The 23,408-nt window shown below is 37.7% G+C and overlaps 1 protein-coding gene across 2 annotated transcripts in view; it reads left to right on the top strand.

Annotated features, from left to right (window-relative positions):
- The first annotated feature begins 2,928 nt into the window (after positions 1–2,928).
- The window catches only part of LOC131933117 (sodium-independent sulfate anion transporter-like), a 21,157-nt gene continuing 677 nt past the window's right edge, over positions 2,929–23,408 (top strand). Inside the window, exons 1-17 of one of the 2 annotated variants that reach the window (XM_059289953.1) lie at positions 2,929–3,416; positions 14,032–14,219; positions 14,714–14,816; positions 15,548–15,770; positions 16,009–16,094; positions 16,456–16,535; positions 16,876–17,027; positions 17,861–18,039; positions 18,639–18,711; positions 18,866–18,977; positions 19,130–19,326; positions 19,717–19,775; positions 20,217–20,288; positions 20,509–20,611; positions 21,061–21,194; positions 22,133–22,226; positions 22,752–23,408. The exon at positions 22,752–23,408 is cut by the window's right edge and continues 677 nt beyond it. In XM_059289953.1, the coding sequence (XP_059145936.1) occupies positions 3,318–3,416; positions 14,032–14,219; positions 14,714–14,816; positions 15,548–15,770; positions 16,009–16,094; positions 16,456–16,535; positions 16,876–17,027; positions 17,861–18,039; positions 18,639–18,711; positions 18,866–18,977; positions 19,130–19,326; positions 19,717–19,775; positions 20,217–20,288; positions 20,509–20,611; positions 21,061–21,194; positions 22,133–22,226; positions 22,752–22,849 (2,052 nt within the window). In that variant the 5' untranslated portion in view covers positions 2,929–3,317 and the 3' untranslated portion in view covers positions 22,850–23,408. Of the gene's footprint in view, positions 3,417–11,887; positions 11,959–14,031; positions 14,220–14,713; positions 14,817–15,547; positions 15,771–16,008; positions 16,095–16,455; positions 16,536–16,875; positions 17,028–17,860; positions 18,040–18,638; positions 18,712–18,865; positions 18,978–19,129; positions 19,327–19,716; positions 19,776–20,216; positions 20,289–20,508; positions 20,612–21,060; positions 21,195–22,132; positions 22,227–22,751 lie in introns of those variants that run through there. The other variant, XM_059290013.1, reaches the window with a different exon arrangement.

Genomic DNA, 23,408 nt, shown 5'->3' with positions numbered 1-23,408 from the left:
CTCTAAATGTTTACAAGCAGAGCCAACGATTTTAAACGTAGGGGGGGGGAGGGGGGGGGGGGGTTATGGTCCTTAACGAGCTACTTATAGTGTTTTAAAGAAATATTTTCAGTGTCAGCGTTGGTACTGTCGAATTCACAAATTATGAATTATTGAAAATTAGAAACAACTAAATAGCGGCGTATGTTATGCCGCGGGCCGGCTCGTTCTTTATATTTCGTATACGATAAAGTAGTGAAGTGTAAAACGGCGAAACCTGTGAAAGTATTTAATTTTTCTACACAATTACAACCCTCTATACTTTATATGCGATATAATAAAAACGATTCTGTTTATTTTCAGGTACATTTATTGTTTAGGTTCAATCTAAAAAAAATGGTTTATTTAATGGGTCTATGTCAAGTGTTATATCATACAATGTGCCTCAGTTATACGAAAGAACCCCCACCCCTCAACCCACCTTGAATACTTGTGTTTCAACTAAACACAAACCAACACCAACAATCTGGTCGTATTTTACCACCCCCAACCACAAACTACTGTAAAACATCTCATGCAGAACGAAAGTGTACCAAAAAAAAATGGGATTCTCAGTCATGAAAGGACTTTGACCTTTTAAATCTCATGTTCTATGTTATTAGGTCAAGTCAGTCCAGCCGAATCCAGCTAGATCTAAACAAACATGAAGGTAGTTTGTCGGCACCCAGGGGATCTAAGCCGTGTTGTGGCGCAGACGATTGGAGCATTTCCTGTTCGGCGAGCGATAATGGTCGCATTTATCATTGCAAACATGGAATATAAACAGCATATCACTTGTGAAAAAATGCATTTAGGACAAATAGACTGATAGCAGTTGAATACAATCGTAGGGCTATAGAACGAAGCAATTCTTAGCTAGAACCCAAACTCTGGATCAGGTCCAAATACGCCCCGCTAAAAAAAAAGTTACCCCTTGCAACCCCCACCTCCCCCCCCCGCCAAAAAAAAAAGACTATAAAAAAGAGGATATGAGACTTGTAGTTTTAGATTTTATTGAATTGGATGAAATTGGGACAGTTTATTAGTAATTTGCACAAATAGGCATGTGTTTTGATACCTTTAACCCCAACCCAAATGCTAACCCCCTAGGTTACGTACGAGCATTAAATTGCAGCCGGCAAAACAATGCGTGACTTAACTTTTCGTGTATGCACTTTTCGCACTTATGGCTGGGCTTATCTGGTCAAGACCACAACCTCTTCACCGTTAATCTAGGCTTAATCTCAATCAATTAGCTTAGCACAGAATTCATTTTTATTTTATTACATTATGTTTCACGGTCTATGGAATTACAATAATTCCACGTTATCGAAACGAATATTTGAAGACTAGGTTTATGAAGCATTGCAGCAGTTTTTTTTAACATCTGCATAATTTACAGAATCTTTAATTAAATTTCTAAATGACAAGTTACAACCAGAGTTTCTTCGAGGGTTCGCCTCCCCCTCCCTAGAAAGACTGCCGCCCCCATCCCCCCTCCCCCAACGGAACGAAATGAAATTCATATAGAAAAACATATACTTTTACCAGTGTCGCCTCCCCCCCTTTCCCCAAATATCATGTGCTCCCCTCCCCTCCCCATCCCCCCACCCCCCCCCCCCCCCCCACTCCCGAAGAAAAAAGTCTAGTAGAAACACTGGCGACAACATCACCATCTACTGACAAACAACAACAACAACAGATCTACACAACTACACAAACAACATCCAATGACAATAACATCACCAACATCTACTAACTGCAGCACCATCACCATCAAATGACCTAGAACCACAACCGTAAAAAAAAAAATGGGTTAAAAGTCTACTTATAGCACGGTAAAATATAATGTCTGGGTATTTGTAGCTGACATCCTAACGTGATGTCATTTGACACCGTTTTTTTAAAAGATGCAGTCAAACTATAAAAAAATTATTGACACTTAACCCACATTTTTTCATCCACATATTTAATCCTCACCCAACCCAACAATACTAGCGAAAAAAACAAGATTTGATGATGATAAAAGTAGACTTTATTTCCATTCACTCTTTTTATACCACAGAAATGTTAGCTATTAAAAAAAATTGTATGAAATGTATCGGGTGCTGAGACTAAAATTGGAGGCTATTCGTATTCAGTTTCAAAAAGTTTTTTGAGTGTGAAAGCAACTGTCTTTTATAGAGGTGTGTATTTTCGTTATGTGACACCCAAGATCCTAGATTTTATTTTTAGTCACCGGGTGTCGCAACAAATATTTACCGTAAACAGATTTTTTTCTTCAAGGTGGCGTACATACCGGCACCACACGGCTTTTCTTTCAGTCGGGGTAGCAGGCGTCATCTGTGACGTCAATCAGGGGCAACTACTCCAACAACAAGAAACATGGGCACTCGTGTTTATAAATTATATCAAGACGTCAACAATATTTACCATGTTTGTTGTACTAATAACAAATGTAAACATTTTGGGTGGGGGAGTATCAAATAGTTTTTACAATAATAAAAATGAATATAATTTAAAAAGTTAATAGAAATCTGTTATAAAAATCTATTTAAAAGTATAAAAATCTCCAAAGACTCAGGTCAACCATTGAGGCAAGGCTAGAAATCAACTGAATTGAGACTGATTCATTTATAATTGGTGTAAGGAGAGAAAAAGTATTTCACACCTAAAGAAAGCAAATAAAAACACGAGCGATAACCGACTCTATGAACTAAGGCTGAAGTTACACAAAGTAAACACCACGGATGAAAGGCATCTTTCCGAAACCAAAAAGGGAGGGGAGGGCGTCCGTCTCGTGATTTGCATTTTTTTTTACGGCTGGACGACCCCTCCCCTCCCCAGCCCACTCCACCTCCTCTCTGCTCCACAAACCAAGCCATAGGACACATCAAGACTTGGGGCTTGTATAAAAGTAAAACATGCCCGTCACATACGGGGTTAAAAACTAGTTACTCTCGTCTGCTTGTAAGATTTGGGTTTTTGCATCGTTCCTTCACTCCCAGGCTGGGCGAGTGAGATGGCGAACCTTGGTAGATCACAGTGACACACAGAGACACACGAAGATATACGGAGAAACTCGGGATATATCGGAGACACAGGCAGACGCAGGAAGATACAGTAAGACACTAGAACAGTCGAAGAAAGGCAAAGAGACCATTTCGGACAGATAAAGATATACGGAGATACATTAGGACGGACACATACGGAGACGCAAGGTGACACGTTAGGACGGACACATCTATACGGAAACACAAGAAGTCACACGAGGACACACGTAAACACTCGCAGACGCCATGAGCAACACGGAAGACATGATGGCCAAGCTGGAGGACACACAAGAGTGGCTCAACATGCCGCCGTTACCTCACGACACGACCGTGCACATGGGGGAGGTGAGTACTCACTGCTTGAGGTTTTTTTTTTACCTGTGGTAGGCTGGACTGTCCGCATCCTTATCAGGTGAGTATCTATTGCCTGAGTTATTTTACCTGTGGTAGGCTGGACTAGACCGAACCCTTATCAGGTGAGTATCTATTGCCTGAGTTATTTTACCTCTGGTAGGCTGGACTAGACCTTATCAGGTGAGTATCCATTGCCTGAGTTATTTTACCTCTGGTAGGCTGGACTAGACCTTATCAGGTGAGTATCTATTGCCTGAGTTATTTTACCTCTGGTAGGCTGGACTAGACCTTATCAGGTGAGTATCCATTGCCTGAGTTATTTTACCTCTGGTAGGCTGGACTAGACCTTATCAGGTGAGTATCTATTGCCTGAGTTATTTTACCTCTGGTAGGCTGGACTAGACCTTATCAGGTGAGTATCTATTGCCTGAGTTATTTTACCTCTGGTAGGCTGGACTAGACCTTATCAGGTGAGTATCCATTGCCTGAGTTATTTTACCTCTGGTAGGCTGGACTAGACCTTATCAGGTGAGTATCTATTGCCTGAGTTATTTTACCTGTGGTAGGCTGGACTAGACCTTATCAGGTGAGTATCTATTGCCTGAGTTATTTTACCTCTGGTAGGCTGGACTAGACCTTATCAGGTGAGTATCTATTGCCTGAGTTATTTTACCTCTGGTAGGCTGGACTAGACCTTATCAGGTGAGTATCTATTGCCTGAGTTATTTTACCTGTGTCTAGATGGGCTAGTCGCGCCCTAAACAGAAAGGTAATTATTGTTTGAGTTACTTTACCTGTGGTGGGCTGGAGTAATCCGCATCCTTATCAGGTGTCCATAGTTTGAGTTATATTACTTGTCCTATGCTAGGCTAGACCCCACCCACCTTGTCCAACAAAGCTGCATCGCTACCTGTAATAACCCTTATTAATTTGTTTCAGTGTTTAATTTAAGAAAGTTAATGGCCGCAAATTTTAAAACTGAAATCAAAATGAACACGTTTTATCGACCAAGTTTTATTAAAACCTCAGCCTTGACTTGTGAAATGTTTCCTTAGCTGAGATGGTCGTTGAATCCATTTGACCTCAGATTTTACAATTACCGTTTACCTACGCCGTCACTGCCCGAGGTCATCATTAGCATTAGGAGATTAATGACAGATCCTTTGGTTGATTACATCGTTTAAATTGGATAAGGTTTAACGAGTACAAAAAAAAATAATAAAAAAAAAATGAAAAGATTTAGTTTGAAGTCATATACGGTGTTTCTTTTTACAAGCTTTTATTTAATTAACTTCCTCGGTCGTCAGTCGTCAGTCTGTGGTCAGTCTAGATCGAAACGCAGGAGTGAAAATTCGGACAGTTCTACTTGACCGATACGATTCACATTTGGCACGTGGGTCAAGACATGAAGACATGCAATCTGAAACTAAATTTGACCTAATTGGGTGCCTAATTAATTTTTTATGAATTAATTAAAATTTGGACCAAATTAGTAGGCATGTCTATCCAACCACACTACACGCGTCATCACGTTCAATAGCTGCGCCATCAGGTTCAATAGCTGCGCCATCACGTTCAATAGACGCGCAATGGTTTTTAGTTATGTAACACTATTGTAAATAAAACATGTAAAGTACTGAAAAAAATGTCATAAAAAAACGTTTTAATAACAAGCTTTTATGTACTAATGCACTAAAAAGTAGAAAATAAATTATACACTACTATTTAAATTACTATAAAGAAAAGCGTGGGTCTCTTCTCAAATATTAGTAAAGGTATCCAATAGGTTCTAAAGTACTAAAGTGACCCACGCTTTTCTTTATAGTAGTTTAAATAGTAGTGTATAATTTATTTTCTACTTTTTAGTGCATTAGTACATAAAAGCTTGTTATTAAAACGTTTTTTAATGACATTTTTTTCTCTGATATTTAATGGTGCATGTTCACTAGTTGAGTTGTTAAATGTGCAGCAAATTGTCATAGAAAAGTTTTATTAAACTAACTCAAATTGCTACCTCAGTATTTAAAATAAAACATTCACCCTTTTGATTTAATTTTAAAAACCATCACACGATATCAAATTAAGATCCTGATGGGTTACTTAATCAAAGAACTTTACCCTGAGACTAAGTCAGTATAGTTGGATTTATCGATGCCCAAGTAAGGTTTATCTTAAGATGTATTTAAATGCTTACGTAGCAAGTAACGCTTTTATTTTTATAGCCTTAAAAATAAATGTTTAAATCGTTGTTGCTATAAACGTGTTTATGGTTGTTTTGTTTTCGTCTTAAGTCTTCAGATATTTCAAAGATATAGATATAGATCTAGATCTAAGCGTTATTTGATGCATTTTAAAACAACGAGCCGAATAGGTTTTAAGTAAGTTTATCCTGTCCATTATTGTCTTTTATTACGTTCAGTCAGTATGCTTGTGGTCCCGCTAATCTTGGAGTATTAATTTAACCCACTTCCCACTTCCGATTGAGCTGAAATTTGGCACAGTGGAAGATCTTGGATGGCAATGCAAGAATATCTAATTTTAATCTAATTGAAGGCTTTTATAATATACACAATGCAATTTGAAAATTACTATATTCAATAATGAAAAGAAAATAACAACCCAAAAACAACAAGATAACTTACTTCGTCTAGGGTGAAATATTTTCATGGTTGGCTGATTTTGTTGACCGTAAGCCAAAAAGGGGCAGATAACTGAATTTTAGAGATCACTAGTTCCCGGACTGATTTTAAAGCAGATATTTTTAGTTGTAGCCTGTGTAGTGTCAATTTCATTTCGAACAAATAACTAAAAAGAAGAAAATAATTCTCACATTGCAAAAAAAAGCGGGAGTGATCTCCCCTAAACCTTCTCGAATATCTCCAATGTAAGCGGGCTGAAAGTGTCAGTCCATCCTAAAGAAAATATTAAACACACGCACATTGCTAAACCATATTAAATGGGTCAATTTTATTAACAGTAGTGTCGAATAAAACTAATCAATTGAAATATTTAATTATTATACAAGGGGAGGTAATTTAAAAAAGAAATTCACTCACGCTAGCTAAATATTGCTATTAAAGTATTTAAGTTAAAAATATTTTTTTTATTCCTACCACATTAATTGTTATATTATGTTAAGGCTTAAAATTAAAATAGATTAGTGTTAAGATTATTTTTTATTATTTTCTAATTAGTCAGTACAGAGTTTGGTTTTGTTCTGTTCCCAAGTTGGTACATTAAAAAAAAAATCACCGTGGCGAAGCACGTGTAAGCAGCTAGTTCTTATATAACACTAAGTGCGATGGCTACTCCGGTGTAATTGGGATTTGGACACGTTTTTCAATCAATTTTTAAAAAATTACATTTTTACTTTTTCGTATACGAAGTATAGAGGAAGTATTGTAATTGTGAAAAACATCGACGCTTTATACCTCCCCGAGCTGGAGAAAATTAGTTTTGCAATTTTGTCTGTATGTCTGTCTGCTTTAATAAAAGTTTTTGTCGTTAAAATATTTAAAAGATCTCATGAGCGACTAAAGCTTTTATGAAATAAATAAATTAGTTTTATTTTCTTATTTACAGTTTATTTAAAAGCTTGTCGCTATAAATGTTTTATATTTGTTTTATTAGAGGTAAATATTGTAGTAATTAAGGTACATTTTAACACAAAAAAAATTGAATCGCTAATTATATTGAACCACGGATGTTCATGTGTAGTAGCTGGCAATGAATTTATTTGAATAGTTTGAACGACATCGATGCAGTCGAAATGAGTCAATATTTAATTTCAAGATTCCCCCCCCCCCCCATGCATTAGATCTAAAATGTTTGTTAAAAGTATTTCCAGCCGGTATCTCTATTGATGTTAGAGTACGACCAGTTCAATCCTTTGGTTAGCATATTAAGATATCGGTCAGTGTATTGGTATCGATACCAACAAAATGTATTTTCCGTAATCGTTCAGGAATCTTCAAATCTTCTGCTCCGTAGTTACGTCGATGTTCCGATGTAATGTTACACATCCTGACCCTGGGGTTTCTGCCACCTCACCTGAAGCTGCTCGTGTGCAGCCACGCGAGACGAACGTGGGCCACGCTGATACCGAGTGGACATGTCGGATTAACGGCCCAAGGTCACGAATAGAACAGCCTAACCGCATGTCACTTTGACTCAGCAGTTTCCGTGTGACCGAGTTCTTGCGGAGAGTTCCCTCTTGAGACATGTCTATCTAGGTGGAGCCCGGGATTTGAATGGCCGGGGCAGATAACTCAATGCCAAGGCAAAAACCGCTGACTGTACGCTCGGATAAATACACCCCTACCCCATTTGTAATGCTGCTATCTGGTTCTAGACTTGACAGCTTGTGTATCCCTACGATCCCCCCCACCCCCCGCCCCACCCCCCCCCCCCCGACCCCCCCCCCCCCCCCCCCCGAGCAGTACCAGCGGCAGTGTAAACTTTTTGCAGGTTGTGCCAAGCTGGGAAAATCTGAAAGGTTAGGGGTCATACGAAAGCTAATATCCTGGTTCTAACTAGGCGACAAAATAAATTCAGCAGCCTTATAAAAAAAATAACTCTACAGAAACCAAATCAGAAAGTTCTAGCAAAAAAACGGGTGACAAGGGTAGTTCTCCTTTTTTGACGGTTCACTGTGTTCTGGGCATTGACTGGAAAAAATTACGAGATAACCCAATTCAGTTAGGGAACTCAATTACGCTGACTTGGCTCTGTGTCGAAAACTAAACTAGTATAATATAATAGTATATTAATTGGCCATTAAAAACATAATTATCATAACCCTACTAAAACTAATTAAAATGACAGTAAAATTGATAACAAATATTTTTGATACAATGTGCTTTAATAGTCTTTAATAGTCTTAAAATAACATTCGTTACAGCTTAATTAACTAAAAACATCAAAAAGCAAGTGAAATTTTGTTGTAGAGAGGGTTTAAAACAGTATATATATATATATATATATATATATATATATATATATATATATATATATATATATATATATATATAATGTTTTCATTCAATTATAAATTTTAAAAAGGGAAAACGTTAAATTGTACTTTTAAGACATTTAACTATGTTTTAAAAAGTATTGAATACCACACGATCATGCCGTTACCAATAGCTGATACAATGTGAGATAACTGTAACTGGGAGGGAGGGGGGAGGAGGGGTGTCAATAATCCTCTCCTGTCTACCAAACTGTCGGGAAGAATTGACCCTACAGTTTCCTGTAAAAGCAGAGCAAGTTCGGTGCAAGTGTACCGTAGGTTGGCTTTACTGTGTTGATAAGAAATTCAATTCCCGCAGAACCGGTGAAAACAGTGGGTGCAAAAAAGTGGGTGCAAAGGTAGGTGCAGGTAGTTTTTGAAAAAAAAGAAGGTGCAAAAAAAAGTTGCAAAAAGTGGATTTAAAAATGTGGGTGCAAAGAAGTGGGTACAAAAAAATGGGTACAAAGTAGTGGGTCCAAAATAGTAGGTGCTGTAAGTTGGGGCAAAAATGTGGGTGCGAAAAAGTGCGTACTAAAAAGTGCGTACTAAAAAGTGCGTACTAAAAATTGCGTACTAAAATGTGCGTACTAAAAAGTGCGTACTAAAAAGTGCGTACTAAAAAGTGTGTACTAAAAAGTGCGTACTAAAAAGTGCGTACTAAAAAGTGCATACTAAAAAGTGCGTACTAAAAAGTGCGTACTAAAAAGTGCGTACAAAAAAGTGCGTACAAAAAGTGCGTACTAAAAGGTGGTTGCAAAAAGATCATTGTCACGCTGTATTTCCATATGCAGTAAAATATTTGTATGTCTAAAATATTCCACGAAAAATCATTATATTTTTATTTTTTCGTTCTTTAAACTTTATCGCACGCAACGTTCTTTTCATTATTTTACCGTAGTTTTCTGAAAAGGCAAATTAGTATCGCCAGTAACATCTTGTTTTAAAAAAATTGTAGACCAGTTCAGAATTATCGAAGTGTCGTTTCCTCAACTATTATAATTAGATATTTTATTTTACAAACGATAACTATTTTTACAATCGATTCAATAAATAGATTTTATCGCAACGACTTAGACCATAAAAAGATCCCTTCCTCTTACTTTCCAGTTTTCTTGTTTTACTAGATTCATGCACCATGTTGTAAATTTATCTAGGCATGATGTGAAAACAATTCGTTGACATACACCATGATTATACAGCAATTACATTTCAACAAGTGTTTAATATAAAAATGTTCAGCAAAAATATCCTAAAGTCCATAGAAATTTTGTTTTAAAATATCCCAAAGGCCATAGAAATTTAAAAAAAAATGCATTTCGAAGTCTTTTTCTGGGGAAGTGACATTCCGTGCATAACGGTTTAGGTCAAGCTGACCTATTGACATTGACCTACAACTGACCTGTCTGTTCCCATGATGTCATGATCCAATTCAACAGATCTGCAGGATGTTAACTAGAACCTGATACGTTGGGCACGTTTTGTAAAGCGATTCCATTGCAACATTGCCGTTTTTTTTTATCTGGCATAGAACAAAGTATCTAAATATAACGTTCCAAAAAATGTAGGATACTCCACATTTGGATTTGTATTGTGCAGAGGTCAAGATAACCTGACGGCATCTCCTCGCACTATTGAAGCAAATCTGCAACTGGATTAATTTATTACACAACTGACTTGAACATTCTGACACCGGTTTCAGGTGGATCACGTGACTCGACTGACCGGCCCAGATCACGCTAACTGCCGGTTAGATAACTCTAGCTAAATGCCGGACAGATAACGCTAGCTATCTGCCGGTTAGATAACTCTAGCTAAATGCCAGACAGATAACGCTAGCTAACTGCCGGTTAGATAACTCTAGCTAAATGCCGGACAGATAACGCTAGCTAAATGCCGGTTAGATAACTCTAGCTAAATGCCAGACAGATAACGCTAGCTATCTGCCGGTTAGATAACTCTAGCTAAATGCCGGACAGATAACGCTAGCTAAATGCCGGTTAGATAACTCTAGCTAAATGCCGGACAGATAACTCTAGCTAAATGCCGGACAGATAACGCTAGCTAAATGCCGGTTAGATAACTCTAGCTAAATGCCGGACAGATAACTCTAACTAAATGCCGGACAGATAACGCTAACTAAATTCCTACATATAACGCTAACAAAATGCGGACAGATAACGCTTACTAAAGACCTAGAAAAATATATCTTTACCCAACCCTATGTGCAAAGAACGGCAAGTAGATAGATGGACTTAGGGTTAATTGAATTAGAAAATTAGACAACTTTAATTATAGTTCACTTCTCTTTCAAGGCTAAGACACTTAATCTTTTTTTTTTTTAAATTCTTGCATGACTAAAGTCGATATAAAGTTTATATACCTGTGTATTCTATCTATAAACGTATTCAACACACGACATTCGTAGTGGTCTAGGTATGAAAGTCTAACTTTGTGACTCGATGGGACGAGAGGGGGGGGGGGGGGAAGGAATCAGAAAGTTTGACGTCCAAACTAATTAGGTTTTTTCAAAGTTATTTTTAAAGATAATTTTTGTACTTGGTTTGAACTATTAAAACGCTTTGGTGAATTCGAATTAAAAATCAATATACCTAATCGTGACCCTGATCAGTATCATAAAAAGATGTTTAAAAAAAATTCATAAAAAACGTTTTAATAACAAGCTTTTATGTAATGATGCACTAAAAAGTAGAAAATAAATTATAGACTACTATTTAAATAACTATAAAGAAAAGCGTGGGTCACTTTAGTATCTATTGGATACCTTTACTAATGTTAAGGAAGACACCCACGCTTTTCTTTATAGTTATTTAAATAGTAGTCTATAATTTATTTTCTACTTTTTAGTGCATCATTACATAAAAGCTTGTTATTAAAACGTTTTTTATGAATTTTTTTTCAGTACTTTACATGTTTTATCTACAATAGAGTTACATGACTAAAAACCATTGCGCGCCTACTGAATATCACGTTCAGTAGGCGCGCAATGGTTTTTGAACGCAGCCATTACGTGATGGCGCAGCTATTGAAGGTGATGACGCGTGTGGTGTGGTTGGCTAGACATGCCTACTAATTCGGTCCAAATTTTAATTAATTCATAAAAAATCAATTAGGCATCCAATTAAGTCAAATTTAGTTTCAGATTGCATTGTCTTCATGTCTTGACCCACGTGTCAAATGTGAATCGTATCGGTGAAGTAGAACTGTCCGAATTTTCACTCCTGCGTTTCCGTCTAGACTGACGACAGACTGTCGACAGACAGAGGAAGTGAGTTAAATAAAAGCTTGTAAAAAATCAAACAGTTTCTTGAAACTTAAACTTTTTGGACCTTGTCTTTAGAAAGAAAAGAAACTTAAAAATCTCCATTAAAATATTCCCGAACACACGATTCTCTACCGTGTGGTACCGTCAATGAACGGGGTGTTAAGAAAGTAATGGTAACCCTCTTTGTTTACTTTAGACATCGACTGAACTTTGACGAAATGTTTACTTACAAAACAAAGGTCAATATTGAATGTTGACTAGAAATTCAAGTTTGTTCAGTGTCGTAATTTGTACACGCAATGTCGTTGGATTAGAGCTATAGTTAGGGTTTCTGTTTAAGTTATATTGGCTTAAAAATATAGGACTAATACTTTTTTATACTGATTCAGGCATGTTATGAATTTGAGAGAAGCTGATATAAGCTATTCTGCTGTTATATTTTAGGTTTGATTTAGTAGCTGTTAGTTTTATACTAGATCTAGGTCTAGATTATAGATTTCGTTCTTATACCTCATACCGTTTACAATGTTCCATACATTGTATACGGCTCAAACTACAACTAATATATATATATATATATATATATATATATATATATATATATATATATACTATATATATATATATATATATATATATATATATATATATATATATATATATATATATATATGTATATATATAAATGTATCGTCAGTAGTATGTAGTGGCGTAGCTAGGTGAGGGCGGATGGGGCGGCCGCCCCGGGCGCCGACTCCAAGGTGATGCCAAAACGGGTAGAAAATTTAATTTAAAGCTCGGTGAAATAACGAAATGTACACAATCAAAGTTACGCAAATAAACTATTACAAGGTTTTACACATTGAATTAACTTTTTTCTATACCAATTTTGAGGGAGGTAAATAGAAAATGGTTCGGGGTAGTAACTGGTAAGAAGCGTCACAACCTATTCCTACAGGAGGAGGGGGGTGCTTTAACACAGATAGGAAAATATAGAAATTTTAAGGGGAAGGGCGAAAAATGTTGATAGTCCGCCCCAGGCGCCGTATTAGGTTGCTACGCCTCTGTTAGTATGAGAGAACCCCGATCGCTAGTTGTAGTACAACAGTATTTGAACAGAACTGAGCACGTAACAAGCGTATGGCCGGTCACGTGACCTGTGTCGTCTATCCGTGGAGATGTCCTTTCCTGTCCTCTGTGCACTGGCCACTCATGTGTTATCTCTTCACACGGCTCCGGCCTCTCCGGCTCTGGAAAACTCGGCTCTTGTTGACACGGCTCTTGTGGTGACGGCCCTTGTTCACACGCCCCCTACGGCCCTTGTGAGACGGCTCCTGTTCCCTTGTACACGACCCCTTCAGCCGTTAAGAAAGCAAATAACGTGTACATTGCTTGCCTGGCTTACCAAATCTACACTACTCTCATGAATTTTTCTCGGGCTGTCAACATCTGGCTTTAGACCAGAAATATCCAGTCTACATGAAACATACTTTAACCTACCAGCCTCCATAAACATGGAAAGAAATGTTTTTTACACGCATCAAATGCTACGCGTTGTGTTTGGTTAGTTACGGTCTACTTACCATGTAGCATTTGTAGCACAAAATAGTTTTAACTGTAACTAAATTAAAAAGGAAAATAAGTTTATAATTATACATTCTCAATGATGATGGTATAGACCCAGAATAATCTCAAAGGGGAGGGATATATCAACGTATTTTAAACACCTTAAATAAAATGTACGTCATTATACAAAGTTAATGATTGTGTGGTTTTTGAATTACTTTTTTTTTTTAAACTGTATTGCACTACCTAGTAGAGCCATGATTAAAACACACTTCATTTGCCAGGGAACAAAATATTTACCCAATGATAAATAGCAAAAACAATTATGTTCCTAATTAAACATTTAACACCGTTTTGAAAAAAAAAGATTAGATAAATAATTTTGTTTAACGTTTTGGAAAGTAAATATCACTTTTTGTCGCGAAGTTATTTTTTTATGCGCTATCTTTATTGGTCAATAAAACAACATATAACTTATGGGACGTCGTGGTCGGATGTTAGCGCGTATGTCTGCTAACCCGAATGTCTCGAGTTCGGATCCCTGGCTTGGGTCCGTGGGTAGTCCATGAGTCCATCAAGCTCTAGTATCTACAATACTGTACTCACCTTATATGTACATACCAAGGTCAAAGAAACATTCCTACTCCATTAATTTCCCTCCTACATCGCATGGCCGTTTATTAAATATGTACTCTCATATGTTTTGATGTGTTTTAATGCGAGCCAAATCTGTTTGTTTACCCCAGTCTATAGCCAACGGCTACACGGAGATCGTGGATGGGACGGATAGCTACCTGGCCTCTTCAGAGTTCGAGCTTGACATTGGCAATAGAGACGCTATCAAGAAACAGGTGAAAACTTTTTGCCGCAAGACCTTCACGCTACAAAACTTTTTGGCCAAGTTTCCAATCATCAAGTGGCTCCCTAAGTACAGGTAATTAAATTCATTAAGATTTTAATTATATTTTAAAATAAAGACTAGTTTCAGATGTAGCTATTAACAGTTATAAAGACGTTTGTTTGTTTGTCTAGCGGTTTGTCCATGTGTTTATTTAGCAATATCTAGAGTTATAATAAAAAATTGAAATAGGAAAAAACTTTGAAGCCATATATAAAATGCAGAAACCAATTTAATTTTCGTCCTAAATATAGTGGGTACATCATTGTTGTTAAACGCATTCATGCGAAAAAAAAATTTATTCGTTTTAAAAATATCTATCGAAACTGAAGTTACTGTGCTTTTTTTAGTAAAACATGTAACACTTTTACTTTACAATTACAGGTAAAATAATTGTATTCTGATTTTAAAAAATATCAGTGGTTTTTTTTTTTTGCATGCCAACATTTTTTGACGACAAAAAGTTGTGTTACTCTCTCCATGAATATCTGGACTAGATGTTGACTACATGTTCTAATTCCTCGCTGTAGGTGCGACACGTTCCAGGCTGATTTCATCGCTGGGATAACAGTGGGATTAACGGTAATCCCTCAAGGTCTTGCATATGCTCAGGTGGCTGATCTACCTGCACAGGTAACGTAGATATTGATTTCACAAATCTAAACGTACGTGACGACATGTACCTTTCATGTACTGAAGACACCTCAAATCACCATCGAATTTATTCAATTAAAAACTAAACAACCAACAGATCTTTTGATGACATAAAACACATCATCTTTACAAATAGATATTCGAAATTTGAGTACAGAATTCTTTTTTTATTAGGAACACAACACATAGTTTAAAATCGGATAATATTTTAGATATATTAGAATGTTTTTAGTAGTCTACATCAGAAGATTGCACCAAATTACACGATCCAAAAATAAACAAACAATTCCACACTTCAGAACAATTGATTGTTCAATGTAGTAATATTTTATTCTCGACGGAACTAAATTAAACATGCAATTATTCACCAATCTGTTTTTGTTTTAATACTGTAGTGTTGACCTGTAATTTTGCTGTATAAATTAAATTTGTTACTTTAAATCTAATATGTAAAACGTTCCTGAGTCCACCCAGCTCTGATGAGTACCTGACTTACATTAGTCCTAGTAAAGACGACTGGGTATAGTGCTGATCACACGTTTCCTTCATATGCCGAGGTCTCTGAAACAGGTTAACTCTACTTCACCTGCACCATGAACCATCAAGGACCAAAGAGTATCTAGATAAACTGAAACATTGATATTATGGCTGAATTTCTAACCATATTCCACCCCCCCCCCACACACACCCCATACTTGCCTTGTCCCCAGTACGGCCTCTACTCGGCATTTGTCGGATGTTTTGTCTACTGCCTTCTGGGAACGTCCAAAGACATCACTCTAGGACCAACGGCCATCTTGTCCCTGCTGACCGCGACTTTTGGCACGGCTGTGTCCCCCGTGTTACCCAACGGGGAGAAGGATCCGACCATGACGATAGTACTCACCTTCTTGACCGGCGTCATACAGCTCGTCATGGGCATCTTAAAACTAGGTTGGTGGCTCAGATTTTTTTTAAATTTCAAACTTTTCTACACAGCTAGGGCTGGTGATGTCTTGCTCTCGCTGTTTTTAAATCTAATTTTGTGTATTCAACACACGGGGAAAAACGTAATGAAAAAGCCCTTCTAATTTTTGTTTTCATCTAAACCTACACTGCGAGAAATGCTACTTAAAACAAACGACCAACTTGTATCATTCTGTTGAGTGCTGAATGTATTATGTCCCCGCAGGTATTCTCGTTAACTTCATATCGTACCCGGTCATTAATGCCTTCACTTCCGCCGCCGCCATCACAATTGCCATTGGACAAATCAAAGTGAGTAGCTTCCCGTGCTCTAAAGTGTAACTATCACAAAGTAACTGTCAATATCTATCTCCCTTACATAATGCAATGTAATGTTATCTTCCTTACATACTGCCATCTACTGTTATCTCCCTTACATACTGCCATGCACTATTACCTCCCTTACATAATGCCTTATAATGTTACCTCCCTTATATACTGCCATGCACTATTACCTCCCTTACATACTGCCATGCACTATTACCTCCCTTACATACTGCCATGTACTATTACCTCCCTAACATACTGCCATTACCTCCCTTACACACAACCATGTACTGTCCTGTCTATACCCACGATGTAAACATCCGCCTTCCAATCGTGTCATCCCCAGTCTCTGCTCGGTTTGAAGAACATCCCCAACGACTTTATCCCGATGGTTCACGAGACTTGCCGGAAATTACCGGAAACAAAGTAAGGTAACATTGGTCACAACACATAAACGAATCAGGCAAAGCATGACACCATTAACTAACTCCTGCTTCTATTCGATCATTACACTTTGAACTTAATTTTTTGTGTGGTCATTTTAAATTGAACAAACTGATAAAGTATAATTGAGTGTCAAAGTCTCTAGTTTGAGTTGATAACTATACGAGATCATTACACTTCGAACTTAAACACATTTTTGTCAATTCAAATTGATTGAACAAACTGATAAAGTGTAACTGAGTGTCAAAGTTTCTAGGTTGAGTTGATAACGTGGATGTCTAAATAGACACGAGGTAACACTGAGCTTCCATTATCTACCCAGAATCTGGGATATGACCATGGGCCTGTCCAGTCTGGTACTGGTCATCTTGTTAAAGAAGCTGCGAGAGATCAAGTGGAAGGACGCAGATACGTCACATCCGGTGCCATTGTCAAAACGCATCCTGAGGAAAACATTGTGGCTCATAGGCACATGTAGGACCTTTAGGACCTTTAGTTATAAGATCTGTAGCATTGGTTTATAGGAACATGTAGGGTCTTTAATTAAAAGATCTGTAGCATTGGATTATTGGAACATGTAGGACCTTTAATTAAAAGATCTGTAGCATTGGAGTATAGGAACATGTAGGACCTTTAATTAAAAGATCTGTAGCATTGGATTATTGGAACATGTTGGACCTTTAAGACCTTTAGTTATAAGATCTGTAGCACTGGATTATAGGAACATGTAGGACCTTTAATTAAAAGATCTGTAGCATTGGATTATTGGAACATGTTGGACCTTTAAGACCTTTAGTTATAAGATCTGTAGCATTGGATTATAGGAACATGTAGGACCTTTAATTAAAATATCTGTAGCATTGGATTATTGGAACATGTAGGACCTTTAGTTAAAAGATCTGTAGCATTGGATTATTGGAACATGTTGGACCTTTAGTTAAAAGATCTAGAGCATTGGTTTATTGGGATATGAAGGACCTTTATGACCTTTATTTAAGAGATCTGTAGCATTGGATTATACGAATATGTAGGATCTTTAGGGTCTTTATTTAAGATATCTGTAGCATTCGTTCAGGTTCTATGTTTATGATTCTAGTCTCTATTTTTTTTACGATTCTAAGGAAATTAAATTTAAATAGTGATCATGTATTCATTTATTCATTTAAAAAATAAAAACCTTCTCTACCAAATAATATATTCCAAACACAGAATAAAATGCACAATTTTCCTAGTAGTAACGTAAATTAATTATGTAGAACTAGTTTTTAATGTTGGGTGTTTGAATAAGTCACGTGGTACAATTTCAGCCGCTAACGTCATCGTGGTGGTATCGGCTGCTGGTGTGGTCGCCATCTTGGAAACTTACAACATCAAAAACGTCATCAGCGTAACGGGTAAAATCAAGGCCGGCATGCCACCATTTGAGCCGCCAAAGTTTGAAATCAACAAGGGGAACATCACCATGTCTAGTGGGGAACTGTTTAGTGTAAGTGGGGAACTGTTTAGCGTAAGTAGGGTACTGTTTAGTGTAAGTAGGGAACTGTTTAGTTAGTGTAAGTAGGGAACTGTTTAGTGTAAGTAGGGAACATCACCATTTCTAGTGTGGAACTGTTTAGTGTAAGTAGGGAACTGTTTAGTGTAAGTAGGGAACTGTTTAGTGTAAGTAGGGAACTGTTTAGTGTAAGTAGGGAACTGTTTAGTTAGTGTAAGTAGGGAACTGTTCAGTGTAAGTAGGGAACTGTTTAGTGTAAGTAGGGAACTGTTTAGCGTAAGTAGGGAACTGTTCAGTGTAAGTAGGGAACTGTTTAGTGTATGTTGGAAACATCGCCATATCCAGTGGGGAATTGTTTAGTGTAAGTAGGGAACTGTTTAGTGTAAGTGGGGAACTGTTAAGTGTAAGTAGGGAACATCACCATGACTGTCTAGATATAATTAGTATGAGTTGGGAAAAGCAGAAACTACATTGAAAAACTGTTTAGTGTAAAAAGTGGATACTTATTCCCAAGTTTTATAAGGATTTTGTTTATAATTGTATGTTTATGTGTGCCCCTGTCTATGTGTCTGTATGTGTACATATAATTTCAGCATCTTGGAGCTGGTCTTGGCATCGTGCCACTTCTCGCTATTGTTGAGACGATGGCAATTGGAAAAGCTTTTGGTAAGTGTCAACACATTTATTTTATCAATTAAACACCTCTATTGTAAACGAGAGCACTCAATAAATACCGCACTAATACGGTGCTTCTCAGGTAATGAGCCCGAGCAAAAACCCAATCAATACCGCACTAATGTACTGATTCTCATGTTACCAGCCCGAGCAAACAACTACAAACTGGACCCTACACAAGAGTTGATTGCTGTTGGAGCGTCCAACATTCTTAGCTCGTTCTGTTCATCTTACCCGATAACTGGGAGCTTTTCAAGGTACGCAACTCTATTTATTTTATTTCTTAAGTAATCCAGCATACTTACTTCCCTTTCAATTTTGATGTTAATTTTTTTTCCATATAACTTAAGTTCAATAGTTTTTTAATAATTGAATGAGTAACATGAAGATATTTTGTTCAATGAAACAGAACTGCCGTCAACTCCCAGAGTGGTGTGAAGACACCCATGGGCGGGATATGGACTGGCGGGCTGGTGATCCTGGCCCTGTGTGTGCTGACCCCGTGGTTTTACTACATCCCAAAGTCAGCTCTCGCAGCCGTTATCATCGCAGCCGTGCTGCAGATGGTGGAGTTTCATGTGGTCATTCAACTGTGGCGGGCCAACAGTGAGTCGTGACAGACCAGTATAGCGACGTGACAGACCACGTGACAGACCAGCATGGGGACGTGACAGACCACGTGACAGACCAACATAGGGACGTGACAGACAAACAAACACACCAACAAACACACCAACAAACACACCAACAAACACACCAACAAATACACCAACAAACACATTAACAAACATACCAACAAACACACTAACAAACAAACCAACAAACAAACCAACAAACACACCAACAAACACACCAACAAATACACCAACAAACACATTAACAAACATACCAACAAACACACTAACAAACAAACAAACCAACAAACAAACCAACAAACACACCAACAAACACACCAACAAACATTTGCTATATTAATTCCATTTATTTTTATCCCAGAACTTGACCTCTTTCCTTTCTTCATTACTTTCATCTGTTCGCTCATCGTTGGTATAGAGGTGAGTAGAGTTGGTCAGAGTTGATCAGAGTTAGGGAGATAATAACTTTATTTCATTGGATGAGTGTAAATTTCTCAGGGTTATTTAGCAAACATACGTGGCTTGTAATTAACTTTAAATTACACGACTTAATAAAACATATCTGGCCGGCTAGAGCAGGGGTCTCCAAACTACGGCCCGCGGGCCGGATGCGGGCCGCGATGTCCTCTCATCCGGCCCGCGGAGATCTTTTTGTCCACGGAAAAACAGTTTGTTGGTGATGGCTGAGGAACTTTGCCCAGAAAATTCAAAGACATGCCTGGAAGAAACTGGCCCCCGAACTGAAATTGGATAGTTAATGCGGCCCTCGGACTGAAAAGTTTGGAGACCCCTGGACTAGAGTAACGAAATTTGTTTTGTATTTAGTATGGGATTCTAATCGGAGTTTTGTTTTGTATTTAGTATGGGATTCTAATCGGAGTTGGAGTTTCCGTCCTGATGTTGCTATACCCGACAGCTCGTCCTAAAGTCAAGGTACGTCTCATTTGCTCTAACTCATTGAAGATATTATTTTAGTACATTACATTGACGATCTTTACGGAATGGTGGTCATGTTATATTACATTACATTGACCATGTTCACTGAAGTGTGAACATGTTATATTACATTACAATGACGATCTTTACTGAAGTGTGAACATGTTATATTCTATTGATGATCTTTACTGAGTGTAGCCGATCTTTCATCCCACAGTACCTGGCTACTAAAGGGTTCTTGATGGTCACCCCACTCCACGGGCTCAACTTTCCTGCTGCTGAATACCTAGAGATTCAGGCACTGGACAGGGCATTGACAGGTGAGTACATGTGTTAACCAGATATACGAACAGTGTAGTTCACATAGGGTCTAAAAAAGTATGTTCCCTCATGGTTAGAAAATATCTTAAATTTTCCAGGATACCAATAATTTATATATATATATATATATATATATATATATATATATATATATATATATATATATATATATATATATATATATATATATATATATATATATATATATATATATATATATATATATATATATATATATATATATATATATATATATATATATATATATATATATATATATATATATATATATATATATATATATATATATATATATATATATATAGCCAACATGGTCAAATCATTTTTTTCCTTAACTGTTCAGCCATATTTATTTACCAGTCAAATACTAGATCTGTTTAGTCGTGTTTATCCACCAATCAAATACTAGAACCATTTCTCTCTGTAGAGGACAAGATTCGCTACATCGTGCTGGACATGGAGCACCTGTCTTCCATGGACTTCACGGCTGTCCAGTCGGTCAAGGCCCTGATGTTGGACTGCAACAAACACGAGATCAAGCTGGTGCTGGCGAATGGACGGGTAGGGTTGTTTGCTCACTCATGGCACGTGCAGGGGTCACGTCACTCGTTAGTGGCACGTGGAGGTGTGGGGCACATGAGGTCAGACATTAGGGACACGTGACGTCACTCATTAGTGGTACATGGATGTCACTCATCAGTGGCACATGACGTCACTCATTAGTGGCACATGACTTCACTCATTAGTGGCACATGACGTCACCCGTTAGTGGTACATGACGTCACTCATTAGTGGCACATGACGTCACTCATTAGTGGTACATGACGTCACCCATTAGTGGCACATGACGTCACTCATATGTGGCACATGACGTCACTCGTTAGTGGCACATAAAGTCACTCGTTAGTGGTACGTGGAGGTGTGTGGCACATGAGGTCAGACAGTGGCACATGACGTCACTCGTCAGTGGCACATGACGTCACTCATATGTGGCACATGACGTCACCCGTTAGTGGCACGTGACGTTACTCGTTAGTGGCACGTGGAGGTGTGGGGCACATGACGTCACCCGTTAGTTGAGCGTGAAGATGACTAAAGGTCACCATGACATTGTACTCTCGTGTGTAAATTTCAGCTCTCGAGGTAATCTATCCTACACCATTCAATCTTACAGTTCTAGATTTTATAGACGTCTATGAATAATAATATAAACAACTCTCTGGTATTTCATACTCTAACGTTATGCTTTGAACATAAATGTTTTTGGGTTGGGTTCGTGCTAGATAACCGTAAAGTCTCGAGTTCGGATCCAGCAAATAGAATTTATCTGAGCCCACACAGTTTAAATAGGTACCTGAGTAAATAAAGGAAATAGACACCCCGGCTAGGTATTGTATTGGCCATGTTTACAGTTAACTGACATCACAGAAAAAGACATGAAATTGACATCTGCCTTAGTGACTATTTTAATTAAATTTTGTTTCTAAAAATACTCTTAGCCTCACGTGAATAGACAACTAAAGAATGCAGACATCAAGAATCTGATTGTTATGAAAACGGTGAAGGACGTCATCGACAAGTTTTCAACAAGGGGTAAGTCATGACTGACATCTAAAGGTAACTGTCACTGACATCTAGGGGTAAGTCCTGACTGACATCAAGGGGTAAGTCATGACTGACATCAAGGGGTAAGTCATGACTGACATCAAGGGGTAAGTCATGACTGACATCAAGGGGTAAGTCATGACTGACATCAAGGGTTAAGTCATGACTGACATCAAGGGTTAAGTCATGACTGACATCAAGGGTTAAGTCATGACTGACATCAAGGGGTAAGTCATGACTGACATCAAGGGTTAAGTCATGACTGACATCAAGGGTTAAGTCATGACTGACATCAAGGGGTAAGTCATGACTGACATCAAGGGGTAAGTCATGACTGACTAATAAAGATGATCATTGACATCAAGGGATACTCTATACTCTATAATGAACACCACAGTTACTACACAGCTAAATACACAGCATTATAGCAATCTTAAGTCACTTTTTAAGTGTGTTTATGTGTTGACTGTTAAAATTTTAAGAACATTCTTAAATTTTCTCGATTGCTTCCAGAGGAAGGAAGTCCGGCTGTGATAGCCGAAGAGATTCATCACGTGGTACAGGATCAGCCAGTCGTTAGCCTGGATATCCCTTTTATTAGTCGTCTGTGATTGGTCCAACTTGTTCGTTCACTCTACATGCTCACAAGCTGTTAACTCGCCCACTATAGAAGCAAAAACTGTCGACCTTATTCCCATTACACCATCAGAAGTGCGAACCCCCCCCCCCTCCTCCAACTATACCATCGCAAAATATCGACCAGACCCCTTCCTATGATACCATCACAAGTTTCGACCCCCTCCCCCATACCATCACCAAGTGTCGATCCATCCCCTATAAACTGTCGACCAACCTTTACTTACCATCCCAAAATCTCGACCATCACAAGTTGTGGACTTCCACCTCACCCTCACAAACAGTGGAGTCCCATCTACCATCACTATGTGAGGTACGTGTGGGTCTCCTGAAATAGTTGGACTCATCTTTTTATACAGGGGATGTGTACAAATGATCTAAGGATGTGTTTAATATATGAATAGAAAAAAAGTTAAATTCTAACACGCACTACTTTGTTTACTTATATAAATATGTATATATACAACTATATATATATGATTAACGCATTTGAAAATTGTCTATATATGCACTCACATAATTAAACTATTGTAC

Source organism: Physella acuta, unplaced genomic scaffold, assembly GCF_028476545.2.
Source record: "Physella acuta isolate Inbredline_101_S28 unplaced genomic scaffold, ASM2847654v3 ptg000011l, whole genome shotgun sequence".
Classification (NCBI taxonomy): Eukaryota; Metazoa; Mollusca; class Gastropoda; family Physidae; genus Physella; species Physella acuta.
This window is presented reverse-complemented; position numbering and strand designations above follow the sequence as displayed.